We start from the raw sequence: 19,161 nt of genomic DNA, 5'->3' as shown, positions 1-19,161 counted from the left end.
GATACCCAAAGGCCATTCAAAACCTTCAGAACTCTCAAACGATGCTGCTGTACTTGTCACTGGGGCTGGTGTAGCTGCTGTGCTTGCCGGCTCTCCCACCGCCAGCTTCTCTTTTCCTGAGTCCAGCTCTTCCTCCTCTGCCTTGCTGGGAAGTGCTGCGTGGTCTCCTGCATCCTCCTGGGGCTCCGCGGGCGGCTTCCGGGGAATGCTCTCGGGGTCGCGGGGCTCGGCTCCTCCGCGGGGCTCGGCCCCTCCGCCGCCTTCTCCCGCTGCTCGGCAGCCGCCTCCTTCCTCTCCTCGACCGCCCCGACCTCCTCCACCCGCAGCCGTCCCCTCGCGGCCTCCGGCCCCGCTCCCGCCGCCGCTTGGTCCCCGGGGCCGCTCTCCCGGGCCGCTTCAGCAGCCGCCGGTTCCCGGGGCCGCTCCCCCTTGGCTCCCCGCGGCCTCACGAAGACGGAGGCGAGGGCCAGGCCGGTGAAGAGCAGCCGGACGGCCAGGTACAAGTCCACGGCCACGTCCGTCCCGCCCTGCTGCTGGAGCCCCCCTGTATTACAAGCCATTGCCATAAAGCACAGTGAGACAAGAACCTTAGCCCAGGCCCCACACTTGATAAACACTAACACAGCAAATACCGGCTCTAAGTAAGTTACAACATTCTGAAGCTGTGAGATCAAGAGGAACAACTCTGAGAGCCAATAAATCAGCGTTGTGACGAGTGACTATTAATCTGGTCAGATCTGTCGTTATCTCAACCCTTCGTGCCCCACGTTGGGCCCCAAAAAGAATTGTCGTGGTTTAAACCCAGTCAGACAGCTTGTTCACTCACTTTCCCCCCCTTCTTGCTCTCCCCCTACTCCCGAAGGGACAGAGAGGAGAATCGAAAAGAATGCAACTCCCACGGATTGAGATAAGAACAGTTTAGTAACTAAGGTATAACACAAATCACTACTGCTACCACCAATGATAACAATGATAAAGGAAATAACAAGGGAAGAGAATACAACACCTCACCACCAGCCGACTGATAACTCGCCCACCAGCCCGACCAAGCTCTGACCGATATCTCCTCCAACCCCACAGTCTCCCAGCCCTTCCGGGTAACTCCCAGTTCCATCCTGGGCATGACATGCTGTGGTATGGAATACCTCTTTGGTCAGTTTGGGTCAGGTGTCCTGTCTCTGCTTCCTCCTGGCTTCCCCTCCTCCCTGGCAGAGCATGAGGCTCACAAAGTCCTTGGCCAAACGAAAACATCATTGTTATCAGCTCTGTTCCCAAGCCGAAAGTCAAAACACTGCACTGCACCAGCTACCAAGGAGGGGAAAAATGACTGCTACTGCTGAACCCAGGACAACTTGGCATCAGATAAACCTGCTGATGTTTCTCCTCACCTGACTTGCAATAAGTTGCTTATTGGCTTTCTCTGCCTCCTCAGTGGTGGACATAAAGTAAATATTCGGAAGCAAAACCTTTTGATTGCTTTCTTTTATTTGATATCTTTTGATATATTTTTATGAAGCAGCACTGTAGGTGCTGAGCTTCTTTCTGGTTAGAACAAAAGAGTCCTGTGCATGGCCCCAAAATTTGAGATACCAAGTAAGATTCACATGCGCAATGTAAGGTAAATAAACCTATTGGTTTCTTCACAGGTGGTGTTCCAAGAACTGAAAGTTTAAGCTCAGATGAGACTTTCAAGAAGGAGTTTTTGTTTGTATTTAGTGTGTTTGAGGCTGTTTCAATGCATTTCATTCATAAGACGGTATTACAAATGTTTTTAGTGCTGTTATCAGTAATTGCTAAAACAGTTTTCTCCTATAGCTAAAAATGTATCTGTGAAGTTTATAAAAGCTAAAATTAGAATTTGTTTTTGTCAAAGAGAGGGCAAACACCCCTCCTAACATGCCAGCAGTTCCCTGCCACCACAGCTTCTGTTCTGTGAGGAGCAGAGCTTTATCTGCCTTCTGTCTGCTTTCTCATTAGAGTAATTGTGTCTGGTAAGGTATAATAATTGGCCAGTTAAAATGCTCTCTTAGTGAAATTGTAGTAGTCTATGAAAAACTGTCAGTTTGAACTTTTACGACAACTCTAAGGTAGAACTAAAAACTGTAAAGTCATTATTAGTTCACATTCATGTAGATCATTTTAGTAATTGTTGATTTTCACAGTGGGAACTGACTCTTTTTTCCCTCAGTTACCTCTTCCCTTATTACTGTCTCTGTTTTGCTCAGAGCTTCAACTCCTTTTCTTACAGCCGTTCCTTTTGAAAAACACAAGTTTTGATGTTTTGTCTTTACAAATGTGTAAATCAGTTAGCTACTGTTTCTTCTTTTTGCTCTGCATCAGCTTTTCTGTCACAGCTGTAAGATGAGGGAGAAGAAAGAATTTAGTGAAAAAAAAATCCCAAACAAGAGCAAACAAACAAAACCTCTTAACTAACAACACACAAAACCCACAAACCAAAAACCAACAAACCCAAAATGCCTAACTCTGTTACAGAAAAGGAAAATGCCCAGTGGTGAGATTGCTTGATCATACAAAGGATATTATCGGCAGATCTCTTGGTATAGTAATCACAAGCCAGTGTTTTTCTGATACAGGTTTACAAATAGCTGGTTAAGTGCTAATATCTCATAGTTGGGTAGCACTGAGTAGGAAGGTGCAACCTCATCATCTGAATTGCTTCGTAGAGTGGTGTTTCCATTCTCTGCTTTTACCAGTTATGTGGGCGGATAAATGTCTCCAAGCTTGAAGTGAAAGCTAGTAGTACCCAGGAACAGCTTGGGTAAGAGCAGTGCTGTTTGCATGTGTCTGCTGTAGAAGGTGTTTTAAATACAATGTGCAAGAAGATCCTGCCAGAGGAAAAAATGAAAATGTGTGTTACCCTAATGGTTTTGCCAAAATACCAGGCTGTGTAAACTAATACCATTTAAGCTAAATGACTGTTGTTGCGTATGTCTGTTGCATGTTTTCGGGTAGGTTTGTTGATCCTTTTTGTTTGCTTGTTTTTAAAAAAATTGCCTCTTGTTGAACGGATCGTAACAGTGAGTTTTTTTACTCTTTCTGCCTGTTTGCAAATTTGGCTAGCACATTACTGGATAGTTTTGCTGCCAATTGGGTTTCCTTAGACGAATGTTTAGCACACAGACTACAGTATGTGTTGGTGAAGTTCTGAAACAGTGAAGACACTATGCCTTCAGGGGAGTAAAGTCTTGCATCAGCATGAAATTATTTTCAATGCTTTCCATAAGGTGGTAACATTTCCACTGATATGTAAACTACACAATTTTATTTATGCTTCTCATAAGAAGTCGTGTATTCCAACGTAAATGATTCTGTGATTCTGTGAGTGCAAAATTTTTAATGGAGGTAAACTGTGACTAGTGGGTTTACTGTATGGGTAAAAAAGCTCATGTTTGCTATACTGATCACATAGCTGTGTTTATTATAGACTTCCTAGATTAATTCTAGTAGCCTAGGATAGGAAGTGATTTATATAAGTTGGAAATAATTTAAAACTTTCAGACATACGGCTTAAGTTTTTTCTGTTGTGTGAATATAAAGTGGTGTTGAAGCCTGGGTTTTAGATGAAATGGTGAAAGAGTTTGCAGAAAGTTTTGCGTATGATAGAAGAAACTGTTGGTCATATGGTCTTACATCTTTCCTTAATTATTTCTAAACTAACACATTGGGTCAGAGATCCTTTTGGTTTGTAAACTGGAAGTTACTGTCAATTTAAAAATACTGTGGTCATGTTAGCATTAAAGTTTTAACACACTTTGATCTGTTAGTGGAAAGAAACATCTAAGTGTGAGAAAGGTTACTTGGTTTATTTCCACCTTTATGAATTGTTTTCCAGATGGGAGGGATGCATAGCATGTGTACAGACAGAAGAAAATCCAGCCTCATGGAGGCATGTCTCATGCACCTTGCTTTTTCAGACCCTGAATCCTGTATGTAGCCGGCAAGATACTGAAAGGCACATGCCAGCACTAGCATAGTGTTGGTGTGAGGGGTGTGTGCAGTTTCTTACTCAGGTCAGTAGACCTCAGAGAGAATAATACATGCTATGCTTTCAGGAGGGTTCCTTAGATTCAAACCTAGTTTCAGAAATAGTTCTTGAAAGTGGTATATCTCTACTTATATTTATTTTAAACAAACACAAGACAAAGAGAAGACCCATACTTGTGGGTTTTAGAAGTAGTCTCTTGTAAAAAGAAGAAAATCCAACGTAACTATAAAGCTACTCTCTTTGCTTTCATGAATGTTTCCTAGTGTTCACTGTGTGGAAGTCCGTAAATTGTAATAAGGACTTTGGAAGCCTCCAGCCACCCTTTACTGAACTATTCTGAGCATAAAATGTAGACCTAACAGAATATTTTGGGTAGGATTTAGCAATAAGATTCTTTTATGTTAGTGTTAGCTTCATGTAATAGCATTGTTGGTAGAGAAGAGATTCAGAGCAGCCCTGTGGAGAAGGACTTGGGGGTGTTGGTCGATGAGAAAATGAACATGAGCCTGCTGCAGTGTGTGCTTGCAGCCCAGAAAGCCAACCGTATGCTGGGCTGCATGAAAAGGAGCATGACCAGCAGCTCGAAGGAGGTGATCCTGCCCCTCTACTCTGCTCTTGTGAGACCTCACCTGGAGTACTGCGTGCAGTTCTGGTGTTCTCAACATAAAAAGGACATGGAACTGTTGGAACAAGTCCAGAGGAGGGTCACGAGGATGATCAGGAGACTGGAGCACCTCCCATATGAAGACAGGCTGAGAAAGTTGGGGCTGTTCAGCCTGGAGAAGAGAAGGCTGCGTGGAGACCTCATAGCAGCTTTCCAGTATCTGAAGGGGGGCTATAGGGATGCTGGGGATGGACTCTTCATTGGAGACTGTAGTGACAGCACAAGGGGTAATGAGTTAAAACTTAAACAGGGGAAGTTTAGATTGGATATAAGGAAGAATTTCTGTACTATGAAGGTGGTGAGGCCCTGGAATAGGTTGCCCAAGGAGGTTGTGAACTCTCCATCCCTGGCGGTGTTCAAGGGCAGGTTGGATAGAGCCTTTGATGACATGGTTTAGTGTGAGGTGTCCCTGCCCATGGCAGGGGGGTTGGAACTTGATGACCTTAAGGTCCTTTCCAACCCTAACTATTCTATGATTCTAGTTGTCATGAGGAGTGGTGCCACCTGCTGCTCTGGGGCAGGTAGGTAGGTAGTAGTCCTACATAGTGTCTCGTCATTTATCCGATGAGATTGCAACTTGATGTTTGTACAAATGATCAATGAAAGTAATAGCAAGTAATGAAGTCTCTTAGGAAATGATCCAGAGCGAATTTTGGCACATCACTAAGCAGAAGAGTGAAGCATTACCATTGGCTCATATATGAGTGATGGATGAGAGTGTTAAGTTGAAAAAGACTTTTTTTCTCAGATGGCTAACTTAATGTTGAAGAGTACTGTGCTTTCAAAATATGAGGAAAAGTATTTTAAGATATTTCCAGATAGCAGAACTAATAGTTGAGTTTTGTGTATGCTTGCTCAGATACAGTGGATACACATAGACATATGTTACTTTTAATGTGAATTTCTGGCTGGAAATGCAAATCTTTGTAGGTGCTGGCTGCACATACGAAAAAAAAAAGAAGACCAAATGCAGTCCTATAATAGATTTTTCAAGGACACTTGCATTCCAAAGAGCTCATAAGGAGATGAGCCATCCTGGAAACATTTCACAGAGACAGGAGACCGCTGTCTCTATTGAGGAACATTAAGTAGGTACCAAGAATCATAGTACAGTGATGTTTCTGTAAAGAGACGAGGTAGAAATGTTTCTTACCTGTTATCCATGGACAGGAACATTAGTTTTGCTTTTTCTACTTAAAGTTTACTGTCTGACAGCTGTCCTGATTTCAGCTGGGATAGTGTTAATGTTCTTCCCAGTAGCTGGTGCAGTGTTGTTCAGTAGCCAACCAGTTGTTGCTCAGTAGCACTCACCATGATCAAGGATTCTTTCAGTCTTTCATGCTCTGCCAGTGAGGGGGGCACAAGAAGCCAGGAGGAAGCAGAGACAGGACACCTGACCCAAACTAGCCAAAGGGGTATTCCATACTACAGCATGTCATGCCCAGTACAAAATGGGGGGTGTTGGCCAGGAGCCACCAATTGCTGCTTGGGGATGGGGTGGGTATCAGTCTGCAAGTAGTGGGCAATTGTACTGTCCATAACTTTCCTTTTGGGTGGGGGTGTTACTATTTTCAGTTATTTTTTTTCTGATGGATTACTCTATTTTACTTCTATTTCAACTATTAAAATCAATTATTGGTACGGATAAATAACTTAGAACCTGTTCATTACCAATTTCATTATTCTTAAAGCATGACTGTTGGGTGTGGCAGAAGTAAGAATGGAAGTGTTCTTGTTCTAGTGACACACTGCTAATCTGAGGCATAGTTCAAAATTAAAAACAGCAAAAAGAGGAGTGCCAGGGACAAAAAGTCTTTGTACTACAATAGCACAAAGCGTCTGGGCCATTTTCGTTTAACAAGTGATTGACGATATGGTGGTAGCAGTTTCTAAATGTTTTGGATCTTTCCCGAATAGTAAGAACAGCCAAGGTGACCTTAAGTACATTTTGGAACATAAAGCCATGCAAGATGTGAACACGAAGTGATGATTTAATGATATCTCTGTGAGCTGTAAACTGTGACTGTTGATACTGTAGTTTGACAGCTTTTGGTCTTGGCTGGGAGATAGTGTTCCTGGGAAACAGTGGATTCCAGCTCCAGCAGGCTCTGTTGAAGGCTTGAGTTTATTTTACACAAAGCATGCATGGCAGTACTCACTGGCACAGAGCTTAGTACCGCGTATGTGGAAAAAGCATGATGTGCCTGCACAATATGGAGGGAGGGGGCAGGGAGGGGAAGCGGCATTCCATCATCAAAAAAGCATCAGAATTACCACTGTTCTTTGAGAATGCACTGCGTCAATATACTTAAAGTAGATCAGCATTTAAAAATACCCTGAACCTCCCAGCCAAGCAAATGGAGCTATGGAGTATATTCTGGTGAGGATCAGCTGCTGTTTACCATTAAGAAGTCATATCCTGTCTATGTAAGAAGCATTTTAAAATAGTTACTCTTTTTTGGTATGGTAGAACATAAACAGTTTAATATTGAGCTTTTTAATTGAAGATATTCTTTACTATAAGGGAAAAGATCTAATTCAGGAAGTATAGAAACATTCTAAATAGTGACAGTGATAGTCAGATTTTGACAGTATATTAGGACTATTTGACTTGCCATCTTCCTGCAGAGGACAAGAACTGCCTGAGAATAATACATTTTAATGCTTTTTGATCATCATAAACTCCAGCAGACAGCTGCACATTACTCAAGAAGAGTGCTGCTACATATGGTACTTTCTTGCTACCCTGCCTGTTCATACAGTGTTTGACACCCTCAATGGTTTTCATTTGAGTTTAAGCAAGCAAATGCCTCTAAAAGATTCTTCTTCAGATGAAGCTTCCATAAGTATTAAGCATCAGCTGTTTGCTGAAGTATTTATTTTCTGGACAAGTATTCTCTTAAATATGATGCATCTGGTTTTCTTGATCTGTAACATCCAAATACCATGCTGTCTTATATACCCCTCAATTTTTAGAATAACATACTTTCATTCATTTTGTTTGCCAGATGTGTGTAATTGGGTATCCTAAAACTAAATTATTACTGCTAGTTTCGTGATTTAGTGGTCGTTCCACCCTCCCCCCCCCCCCCCCCCCCCCCCCCCCCCCGGTTTGCTTTGCTCCCACTAAAAGCTTCAAATATTTTCAGTAACTATAGCACAGTGAAACTTTTGCTAGCAAGAACAGTAGCTGTACAAGACCAAGGTGCTGGGAATTAAATGTTATTTATCAGATAAAGCTGATTATTTTGGCTGTGTTGTAAAAAAGCCAACATATGCTTTTAGAAGTTCAGAAACTAAATTCTGCAATCCATATTCATGGAAAGTACTGCTTGCACATTCAAGTCCAGCTAATGTTAATAAAGCGATGTGTAGTTGAGTCCTAAATATGTGGTGTAAAATGTAGAAAATATAGGTAGATTCAAGGTAACCTTTTCTACAGTTCTTCTGTCTTTCAGCTCCTGAATCCCCTTTCAAGAGTTGCTTGAAAAAGCATTTTAGATACCTATCTTAAGGGTATTTAAGTGAGAGAACATAAACTGATAGTGGCAACAGGACAATATGTCGGAGACATAGGGCAGCAATGAAGAGAGCACAAATGTAATAATCTGCTCTCCAGTAGCTGTACAGTACAAACCAGTACATGCTAATAAACACTTTGTGTCTGTAGCTGTACCCTTTGCAGCAGGGCAAACATGGGCTGTGTTGCAGTGTTTGTTTCCCAGGCACTCGCCTAGGGCTAGGTATTTGGATAAAACATGGGGTGTGATGGGCTGACAGGAACCCTGTGCACATGGTAAAAGACGCTGTCGTGTTGCTGGTGAGACTTGTTCTGATTGAGTGGATCACCATGGTGCCCCTTGTCTCCTGGTGTGACAGTGGTGCTTCCATTGGACAGCTGGAGATCAGGGGTGTAGGTTGCACTGAGAATTCCTGCAGTGTGTTCTGCAGTTGAAGGACATGAAAGCTTAGCAAGTGGCTAATAGGAACACTTGAAGCAGAGCTGAGAAAGTTTCAGCTTTTGAGAGCTGTAGGTTTTTGCTACATAAAATTGCACAGATCTTAAAATTGCATACATAAAATTGCATAAAGTTGAATCCCAGTGTGGGAGAAAATAAAAGTATGTAAAATTGTTTGTAACAGTCTGATTGTAAAACTGCCTGATTTCAACTGTTGAGCTGTTAACTACTTCATTATGAAGGGTGGGATTTGCCCTTTGGTATATTCAATAACTGTATACATATATTAATAAATATCCAGTAGTTTCCAAGTTTTGAGTTAGAGATTTTATTTTTTTTATTTTTACAGAAGGTGAATTTTTCAAGTCCTGCCACTAAAACTTTGCAGAAAGTAAAGCTGAAAAGGGGTTTGGGATGTCATCTAGCCTTTACCCCAGTTTTCTCCCCCAAACAATGCAAAAACCAGAACCAGTGTTTTTAAAGCTTTTGGATAATGGAGGGAGTAGGAGGGTATGGGAAGTTGATGAGTCTGTATAAACCTCTGTATGGTTACATTTTCACATCCCCCTTTTTCATTGTTTGTTTCTTGTGTGTGTGTTACTGTCAGATTTAGAGCAGCTGCACTCTCGTTTCTCATACTAAATTCTGCTTTCAGGGTTCTGTTTTGGTCAGCACTTAATAATTGTCTCATTGACGTGATCTGTTGCTTACAACTGCTTAACCTTAGTTGGATAAAGCCCACTGTAGAGCCTAAACCTGTTGTTTTAAAGATGTAGACAGATTTATCTTTTCCAGATGCAGCTGTGCATGGTGAAGGCTGTATAGCTTCTAGCTATTTGTCAATATCATGTATGTCCAGTTTGTCACCAGTTCTGCTTATGAAGCAGTTTGTGAGTGCTCTGAAGTCTTTTCAGCAGTTTTGTTATGTGGCTTCCTCTTAAGCAAGTGCAAGTGATTTTACTTGAACTGAATTAGGAAGAATGAAAGCTTTCAGCATAGCTGCAGGCTTCTGGTAGGACTATTTTTGGCATAGTTGCTTGCAGTGTGAGGTCTGTTTGCTGCTTTCTTGGACAAAAATATTTTGCCATCTTTCTTGAGATTTAGATTTGAAAACAGAGTTTGAAACTGCATTTGTATTAATACAGAGAATTGAGAGCTTGGACAAGGGATAATTTTCGAGTGTTTATGTTACATATAGCAGTAAAAATTACTCCATTGCATATGACTGATAAAGAAAGGAGGACAAAACCATAAACATCACTTAGGTTAGCAAGGAGGGCACACCATCTTTGGATAAAGTATTAAGTAAACAACTTGGTTTTGTAAAGTTAGATTTTTTTAAAATGAGCAATAAAATGGCTATAAAAGACCTGTGTTATATAAGGGGGAAAGTCTTAGATTTTGTGTTTCTATTTACAGTTTGACTAAACTAAGAATCTTTTTTTAGGGCATCCAAGATGGATATCAAATGTGCTCTGGAAGAGTGTTCATTGGCACTGAACTTATTTCTAAACAATAAGTTCTCTGAAGCCCTGGAAATACTTCGGCCATGGTGAGGTCCTGTTATTTGCTGAAGTCTGTAAGCAGATAGTGAAAAGTATGCTGTCTGATAGCTGAAGATTAATTTAAGGCCTCTGAAGATAGTAGTTTTCGTTTATTCAGTTTTGTCCAAAAGCATTTCTTAGTATCTTTAGGTTTTAGCTGTGTGCTAGTTCCTCCTTAAGGCCATCACAAAACCTGTTAATGAAGCACTGAATTGTTCTGTTTATTATATTACATTTGAGTCACAGTAGTGTTTAACCTTAAAGCCGACCTTTTGATCTTTCTGCCTATTTCTCTGTTGCCTTTGCTTATTTGAGAAGAGGAGCATGGTAGTGCAGATGTAGGGAACTAAATAATGCCACGTTGATAGGATAACCTAGCATACTTGTGACTGCATGGTGAGGCAATAGGACTGGAATCTGCATCCTGTTCACTGTTCTCCTGTCTGTCTCTCAAAGATGTGTTTGATGTTGTGATGTGTCAGTGAGAGGGATCTGTAGCTTGTGTTAGTGAAAGAAAGTAAAGAGACATCCTTCTGTGTACTGCCAGATAGTAGAACAAGAGGCAGTTACCATAAGCTGAGGTTTAGGAGGTTCAGATTGGACATTAGGAAAACGTACAGTACCAGAGGGACTGCCAGAGGGCTAGGTAGTCTTCATTTTCTTGACACTTGGTTACACAAAACCTGAGTTCACCTAACATAACATTGGCAGTAGTTCCCGTGCAGCTGGTAGGTTTGAGTATATGACCTCCCATAACCACTTGCCAGTAATTTTTAATTGTGTAATTACATTGTGAAAGCCAGGATGGTTCAGTGTAGCCTTTTATGCAGGACTGAGTGTGTGTATACTGACATTTCTATGACATAAGTGCAGATTTTTGTGTCTTTGGATAAAGTAGTAATGTTAGAAGGATTGTCCTTCTGTAAAGTGAATGCAGAAGAATGATTATGTGTGTCAAGGTTTAATTAACTAAGTTAAATAGATACACCAATGTACTATAAAAGGTATATAACTGCAAATATGTATGTAACCCAGTTTGGATATTCTTTAGAACTTGCTGCAGCAGTATCCTGTGGAGGCAGACATGTAGCACCTAGTGGAGATGGTATTATGTTCTCATATCCATTACATTCATGCTTTATTCTTCTGTCTTTTCACAAATTAATGCAAGTATCTCAGCATTTGATTTTGTATTATAATTTTAAGTTTTGTTTAAATGCACAAGATTTATATGTTTGCCCTAGGTCTAAGGATAGTATGTACCATGCCCTTGGGTACAGCACTATTTTAGTTATGCAAGCTGCTATGACCTTTGAACAGCAGGATATACAAATGGGAATTTCTGCAATGAAGGAAGCTTTGCAAACTTGCCAAAGGTAAGCCCAAGCAATAAACATCTGTGAGGTACTTAATCCACTAATTGTTCCTTATAAGATATCCCAGCTATCAGTACACTCTCAGAGCAGGCTGTTGGTGGTGTGATAATGATCTAAATTTAGAAAGGTGGAGTAGGTCTCACTATCCAGTTATTCGTGGTAAGGATATGTGGAAACCACAGACTTGTTGGGTCAGAGTGCTTATAGCCTCTAAAAGGTAGTTAAGTGGTTTATTGGCTATGTAGACCTACATGTAAGGTGACCCTACATGGTTGAACTGCTTGATCTCTATCTGCTTGTGACTGAGTTTGTCATGGGTGAGTTACCAGTTGGGCTTAAACCACAACAGTTGAACAATTCAAACTCTCTGGATTTTGAATTTTCCCTTTCATCCTTTTTTTTTTTTCTTCTTCTTTTAAAGTTGTTCTCAAAGGTAGACCAAATAGTCTAATAGGATTAAGCTCGTGTTGAGGTTTCTTTTAAAACCAAAGCAATTTTTTCATTAACGCTACAGATATGTTCAGTTTACTTGAAAATTAAAAGGCTGTTATTGCCATCAAGAATGATCTGAACTTTTTGCTTCTGAAACAACAAATGAAATAGACTAGAAAATAGAAGTTGTTTTTAAGAACTTTTTTTTTTCCTTTTAAAAAATAAACAACTTAGGAAGTGCATTGTCAACACTGAAGTGCTTAACAAACCTCTGACAAAATCATAATTGAGTGTTTTATTCTACTATACTGGTTCATCATCATTCTCATTAGGCCATAACTTGTCATGAATAGTCTCCAAAGTAATTAACTCCAAATGTTGTTAGTTTTGACATTTAGTATCACTTCATTAGCAATGACAAATAAAAGAAAAGGAGATGGGACAAAATTATCAGATACTGCCTGAAGAAAAAAAGGGTCAGCAGTTTCTGCCCCTTTTTCAGGTGTGCCATCTGAACTGTATTGTTTAGTATGTCTGAAAATTAGATCCCTCTTTCGTACTTCAGATGGTTTCAATAAGGGCCTCCATCTCTGCAGGATACAAATTTCTATGCTCTGGCCTAGTCTGTCACAAAAGTCTGGTATAAAAATGCGAGATAAAGGTTATCACTCACAGGGGACGAATTGCCAGAACTACATGTGCCTTAATAGACTATTAGTAGAATAGTGTAAACAAATGGTAAGTTAATGCTCAGTATTTATAATGAATGACTTCCTGGTTTACACAGTGCATTCCTTTTCTGAATGAAGAATAGTTTCTTTAGCTTCTTCATAAGGCTGGATCATTTGTGTAAACAGTAATGAATTCATTTTTGGAATGCCTTACTAAAATAAACTAGCAATTTATAACATGGACAGTTGAGATCTGTTGAAAGTAAAATATGTTTTGGTGTCATAACAGGCATAAAATATAGAAGTATCTATGTTTTTATTATGCTGAAAACAGCTTCTTTTCATTTTTCATTCTAACGGCAAATATAAGAAATGGAAAAAAAGTGATTCATAACCCTGACTATTCTATGATTCTGTAAGACTTTGAAGTCCAGTTCACAAGTGGCTTGCCCAGAGTCAGAGAGACCTCTGCAGCTTGTTGGTGGAAGTGAGATGGAAGCTGTTGTACACTTAAAATAAATGCATGCTTGGAATGTAAATAAAGGTTTGATAGGCTTCTGAGCAGAGACCAATACAAGTGGCTGTGATTAGACTGCTCAAAGAATTGCAACTATTGGCAAATCTTCACTTTATTAAGAATGGCTACAAATTCGGGTAGGAAATAGTTAAGAATTATAAATAACTGAGTTCAAGTTTGTGTTGAAATGTCACTCATGCTGTGTGGGTTTCTTTTGTGTACAACTGATTTAGATTCAGGAAAAGAAGCACTGTGGTGGAATCCTTGTCCAGTCTAGTTTCTAAACAGTCAGTAGATCAGTTGAGTGAAGGTAAGTGGTTTATAATACAATTAAAATAACAAAGTGAAAAAGCTCAAAAGCACCCCGCCAATGTGTATGAATATTCTCAACTCTGTAACCTGAGTAGTGTCTTACAGTAAAAAAAAAAAAAAAAAGCAAAGCAATGACCTTTATGGTATTGTTTGGTTGGTTGGTTGTTTTTTTCATTTGAATGAAAAGCTTCTCAAAATGGGGGATTCAGCCAAATTTTCTTTTGGCTTTGAGCATGCATGAATTAAGGAATGCCTGTCTCAACCCATTGTAGGACTGAAGAGAAATTTTCATTTTTCCTTAAGAGAGTTCCCAGAAGTTTAAGAATCATTGATGCTGTGGAGTATGTCCTTATCTTTGTTGCATCGGAACCTGACTACGTTAACAAGTTTTGTACTTGTCTGTTTTGCATTAAGGTGTTTTGGGAAATGTTATCAGTACATTGTTCATGGCTCTGAAAATGCTGATCTCCTATTTCTGATTCAGGCAGAATCAAGTATGTTTTTTTTTTTTTCCTAACCTGGCACAAAAGAATCCTTTTTAATTCTGAACACATCAAATTCACCACATGTGCACTGTACATACAGCAGCCTTGTGCATGTGGGCTGGTCTTGCAGCATGGGTGCAGAGTAATTCATGTCACGTGTGTTAAGTCAAGTGTACTTTCGTGCTGCATGGGGACAGAAAGTCTGCCCAGGGCTTTCAGTCTGTTGAGCATAAGTTGGTGAAAACCTGTTAATAATGTGTTACTGGACTGAGGAAAAGCCTGAGCCAAAGTGAGTGTTACCATTCATCTGTAAAAGTTTTTTCCAAGTCATGGAAGGAGGTTTGGAAGACCTAGTTACTGGAGGCTGATATTGAAGCTTGGGTTCAATGGAAATTAAGGGAAATCATCCACCAGAATGACAAGCAGCTTTTGCCCTAGGCTGAGTTGTGCTCTGGCAAGATCAAAGGTTTTGTCTTAAAAGTGAAATAGAGGACTGCTATTGGGAAAATTTGAGTGTTAACAGCTATTATTCAGCAGTTATCAGAGCAGGAGCCGAATCTTATTTGCATTTTGTTTGTTCCATTGACCCCAGAAAGAGAATATTGACATAACTTTGCTGACAGTAAATAACTTTTCTTTCTTACATAGAGGAAATGCATGCTGAAATCTGCTATGCTGAATGTTTACTCCAAAAAGCAGGTCTCATCTTTGTGCAGGTAAAATAGATTGTTTATTTTGTATCTCTATGTGGCAGTTTAATGGGAAGATCTTAGTAATTGTAAAATATCGTTCCCGCAATAGGTACAGTGTTTAAAAACAAGCCCTTTCCTAGGGAATTAAGGTTACTTCATGGCATTGATTGAAAGTATGGTAAATGCTGTGATATCGGGCAGAATCCTCTCTTTGTTTATGTGAAAAACCAAAGATGTTATTGATGCCCAGGAACCAAAAACTTAAGGTTTATTGCAGTCATATACAGGTGGTATGTTTAAATGACTTGTGTCCCATCTGACAGTATCCAGCACGTGTTTAAAAAGATGTTTAAAAACATCTTCTTTGAAAGTGACAGTCTTTTATTTTTAATGTGAAAAAGATAGAATGTTTCCCAACTAACAAAACTTCAGCTGGTGCACACTCATCTCCAATTCATTCTCCATGTGCTTTTAACATAGTGTCAGGAACAATATAGTAATGAATGATTATAAAATGAGCATACATTAACACTGCTGCGGTAATAATTCAGTTGACAGAAAGATCTGCTGGTTAATGCTGTCTGGTGCTTCTTGTTTAGCTTGTCGTTCAGGGACTTCATGCTGCAGTGTTTTCAAATTTGATTTGCAACTTGATTCCTGAAAACAATTTTTGGTCAGATTTTTTTTTCATATGTGACTGTTTTACAAATGTTTAACATATTTTAGATAAACTTTTCAGATAAAAATTATGAGGAAAAAGTGGGGCACAAAGATACTAAGATCAGGTACTTAGAAGTTATTTTGTCAAAGCATCATAAACGACTTAATACAAGACTTTGGCCTTTTGTCAGGAAATATTACTAATGTAATGCCAGTCTTCCTTATAATTCACTTTCTCCTTTACTAATCAAATGGAAGAAACCCTCTTTTTATGGGTGATTTTCTATTTTATTTTTTTTTAAACAGCTGTTGAAGGAGGCAAGCTTAGGACTGTCTAAAATGGGAAAAAACCCACCTTAGGGGTATGCTCTAAAGCAACACCTCACTATCCATCACGTCATTGATCTACTGCTGTTGACTGTAATAACCCTGCTCTGCTGATTGCTCTCATGCGCCTTAATTCTCATCCTTAATTCATTGGCTGACCTTGATTCATCTGAGGATGATGACGATAATGAAAATTTAACCATTTGAAAGAAACGGCAATAACGCTTGCAGTAAAACTCTTGTCTTTCAGACAAAACAGTTGAGGTCATTTGAAATGGTGACCCTTTCATGGAAGCCAGAAATTCCTTTGGTTGATGGTTTTGAAGGTGTTTCCTTTTTTTCATTTTCCATACCATATATTCTGTCCCTGCCTATATAAGTGTGCATTTCTGAAATGCCTGCACATGTTCCTCGTCTGTGTGAATTCAAAGAGAAAAAACTTCTGCCATGTTGAACTGTTAACCACCTTGCTTTTCAGGAGTTTATTTTTCATGACTAAGTACATTGTGACTTTACTTTGATTTTTGTAGTGGTAAGCTAGTAAGCTAGGTGAGCTAGTAAGCACATATGCTGGATAATGCATTAATAGGAAATTACTGTAGATCAGCAATGAGAATTCATCTATTCAGGGATTCATTTGTCTGCTGCCAGCTTGTGGGCTTGCTTGTATGTGAGAATCAGTATTTCAAAACTTTCTAAAAGGTTCCTACAGCACCATCTGGTAGAGACCTTTCTTGTTTCATGTAAATGCATTTGAAATTCTGTTAAAAGTAATTGACTTTTTTTTTCACGCCCCTCTTAAGTTTTAGGATTTGTAACATGCATTAGAGAGATGTTTCCCTGACAACTTAAATCAAGTATTAATGTCAGTGTCATGAGTCTACTAACTGAAAAACACTCTTAATATTTCTAATGTTAAGTTATAATTAAATTTAAATGTAGCTGGAAGATATTTGTGTATGTGTTATATATAATGGCTCAATGCACATTCTTGTTCAATTAAATATTTTTCTTCCAGGATGAAAATATGATCAACTTTATCAAAGGCGGCCTCAAAATTAGGACAAGTTACCAAATATACAAGTAAGCCATTAGAAAACACTTTCAATGTTGTTATAATCAGTTGCAATTGTACTTAGTGCCTCCAAAATTATTAAAAAAAAATATTTACAGTAGTCATAATGATTATACTTCATATAATTTTAAGTCATATTTCCTCTTCCCTCCTTTTTTGTTTCTGTATCAAAAGGGAATGTCACCAGGTGCTACAGATGACTCAGGGGAGCAAGAGCAAAAATGAAACTTATTACCAGTTTGAAGGAGGAGTAAAACTTGGAATTGGAGCATTCAATTTGGTATGACTTTTTGAGACTACAGAAAGGCTATTAGGATAATTCTGTAGGATTCTTTTTTTGCAGATGCGGTACTGCAAGGCTGTTTTAAGAATTACATATTTGTAAAATGAAGATACAGACTCTGAAAGTTTTATGCAATACAAGAACAGCAGTGGCTGTTTGCATTCATGCCTTCTAATTTATCCTGAATTGTGTTTAGTTCTCTGGGACTAATTTATATATGTATTTTTTTAAGAGGAAAAGCAGCTACATCTGCCTGTGTGGAGCAGGAATTTTTAAGATGCTTATGCTGTTGGTTATGGGAAATCGGGAGTGACTGCTTTTATTCTAAAATCTCCATGTATACCATTCTTTTGCTTTGGTGGCACACTGTAGGTTGACATAGACAATTAAAAATTCAGAAGAATGAGCGGTAGTTTACTGAATTAGTACAAAAGAGCTGGGTACATAAAATAGTGTTTTTCTTTACAGTTTACTACAGTTGCCTTTTCACATCTGTCCTGGCAATGGTGAGAGTTGATTTCTGCTGGTATGTTAATTTCTGTATCATTCCAGACTAGAGCTGGCCAGTTTTGAGTACAGTCAGAACAACTTAGGTCTGTCTGTACCTGTCAGCCTTTAAATCCCAAGCAGCTGGTAGGTATCTGTGTTCATAAGTGCTCAGACCTTTCCTGTTCTTCCTGAAGCCTCCTCAGGAGGAAGCTTAATAGAAAAATTCTCAGCTCAGCAGAAGGTATTAGGGTGAATGAATCTTTTAAAAACTGACTTTCAAGTACTTGTACTGCTTGTTGAAAAGGTGGTTGTGAGCTTCTTGAGTTTTCTCTTATGTAACGTGGGAAATGCAGTTACAAGGGCAACAAAAAGTACATGTATTAGAGGGCTGAAGGACAGTAACACAGCTAGTATTTCTACAAGTTGCTTGCTGGTCTGCTAATTCAGTGCTCCCACAGTAGGAACAAGTAGAACTTCTGTCGTACCACTGCCTCAGTTGACTGGGAGTAAAGGAAGATTGCAGTTGCAGATTGTAAGTACTACCGAAATAGGTAGTACTTTCATTCCAAATGACCCACAATTTTCAAACAATTCTGATCAGCTGAAGTCAGAAAAATCTGTCATGATCTGAAGCTGGACTCTGTCTTCCTGTTTACATGCTGGTGATCATCAGAAGTCCGAGTTTCCCTGAAGCTGCAAACTGACTATATGTTGTTGATCATGCATGTCTGTTTTTGAGGTTTTTTTCTGTTTTCCTTTATCACTAATGAAAACTGGTGTTTAAAACATAGTAGCAAGCATTTGTGGCTCAAGTTTATACTGGTTTTGCCTTTTTTTTTTTTTTTTAAGTATTTAGGTTTTTTTTTTTTAATCTTATTTTTGTTTGAAATGTATTTCAGATGCTGTCACTCCTACCAGGAAGGATCCTTCGACTTTTAGAATTTATTGGATTTTCTGGCAATAGGGTATTGGATCTGATATGTATTTTGTGTGTGTTTGTTTTTCAAATTAGTCTTTTCTCGGATAAAGACTTGATGGATTTAATGTCATATAATTCACACTAGAAGTATAAAAATATTATTTATCAGTATTTTAGTGTCATTAAAAAGATGAGAATTGGGCTAGGTGGTGCAGACGTAAAAGCACATATGGTGATACCCTGGTCTTGAAGAACCATGGGAAATGACCCATCTGCTTCAGAGCAGGATTTCAAATTGCAATTTCCTTTCCTTTTGCTGATCCTTAAGGAGAGGATATAAGCTTTCTTTTTGAGCCTATGCAGTTAAAAATTAATGTTCCTCATACCAGTAACTGAGGTGAGTGAGAGTCACGGTTCTACATTTTTCCACCCATGATCCCAGCCCGTTTTTTTAGGAGAATAAATTTGTGGATATCATGTGTCACTGTGGAACATCAGTACATCTTTTTCTTATGGATGATGAAAAGGATTTGTAACTATTTATTTATTTGTAATTATTGTTTGTAATCATAGCCTTGTTTTTGTAAACCTAGCCTTGTATCTGAAGTATCTTATAAGCCCTTTAAAATTCTTTTTGGTACCTATAAGAAATAAAAAATAATTAAGACCAAACCAAAAACCAACTCCAACAAAACAGAAACGCCAAAAAAGCAGATTAAATAAAGCAACTCACAGAATTATACATAACTA

The 19,161-nt window shown here is 39.0% G+C and overlaps 1 protein-coding gene across 2 annotated transcripts in view; it reads left to right on the top strand.

Annotated features, from left to right (window-relative positions):
* Positions 1-19,161, top strand: part of TTC39B (tetratricopeptide repeat domain 39B) — a 68,301-nt gene that overhangs the window by 36,082 nt on the left and 13,058 nt on the right. For both annotated transcript variants that reach the window (XM_061441242.1, XM_061441243.1), the window contains 7 exons: positions 10,077-10,181; positions 11,418-11,549; positions 13,403-13,479; positions 14,615-14,682; positions 16,664-16,728; positions 16,895-17,000; positions 18,392-18,457. In XM_061441242.1, the coding sequence (XP_061297226.1) occupies positions 10,077-10,181; positions 11,418-11,549; positions 13,403-13,479; positions 14,615-14,682; positions 16,664-16,728; positions 16,895-17,000; positions 18,392-18,457 (619 nt within the window). The remainder of the gene's footprint in view (positions 1-10,076; positions 10,182-11,417; positions 11,550-13,402; positions 13,480-14,614; positions 14,683-16,663; positions 16,729-16,894; positions 17,001-18,391; positions 18,458-19,161) is intronic.

Source organism: Pezoporus flaviventris, unplaced genomic scaffold, assembly GCF_033815535.1.
Source record: "Pezoporus flaviventris isolate CSIRO_AGI_PZ_B2104156 unplaced genomic scaffold, CSIRO_AGI_Pfla_v1 ptg000212l, whole genome shotgun sequence".
NCBI classification, from domain to species: Eukaryota; Metazoa; Chordata; class Aves; order Psittaciformes; family Psittacidae; genus Pezoporus; species Pezoporus flaviventris.
This window is presented reverse-complemented; position numbering and strand designations above follow the sequence as displayed.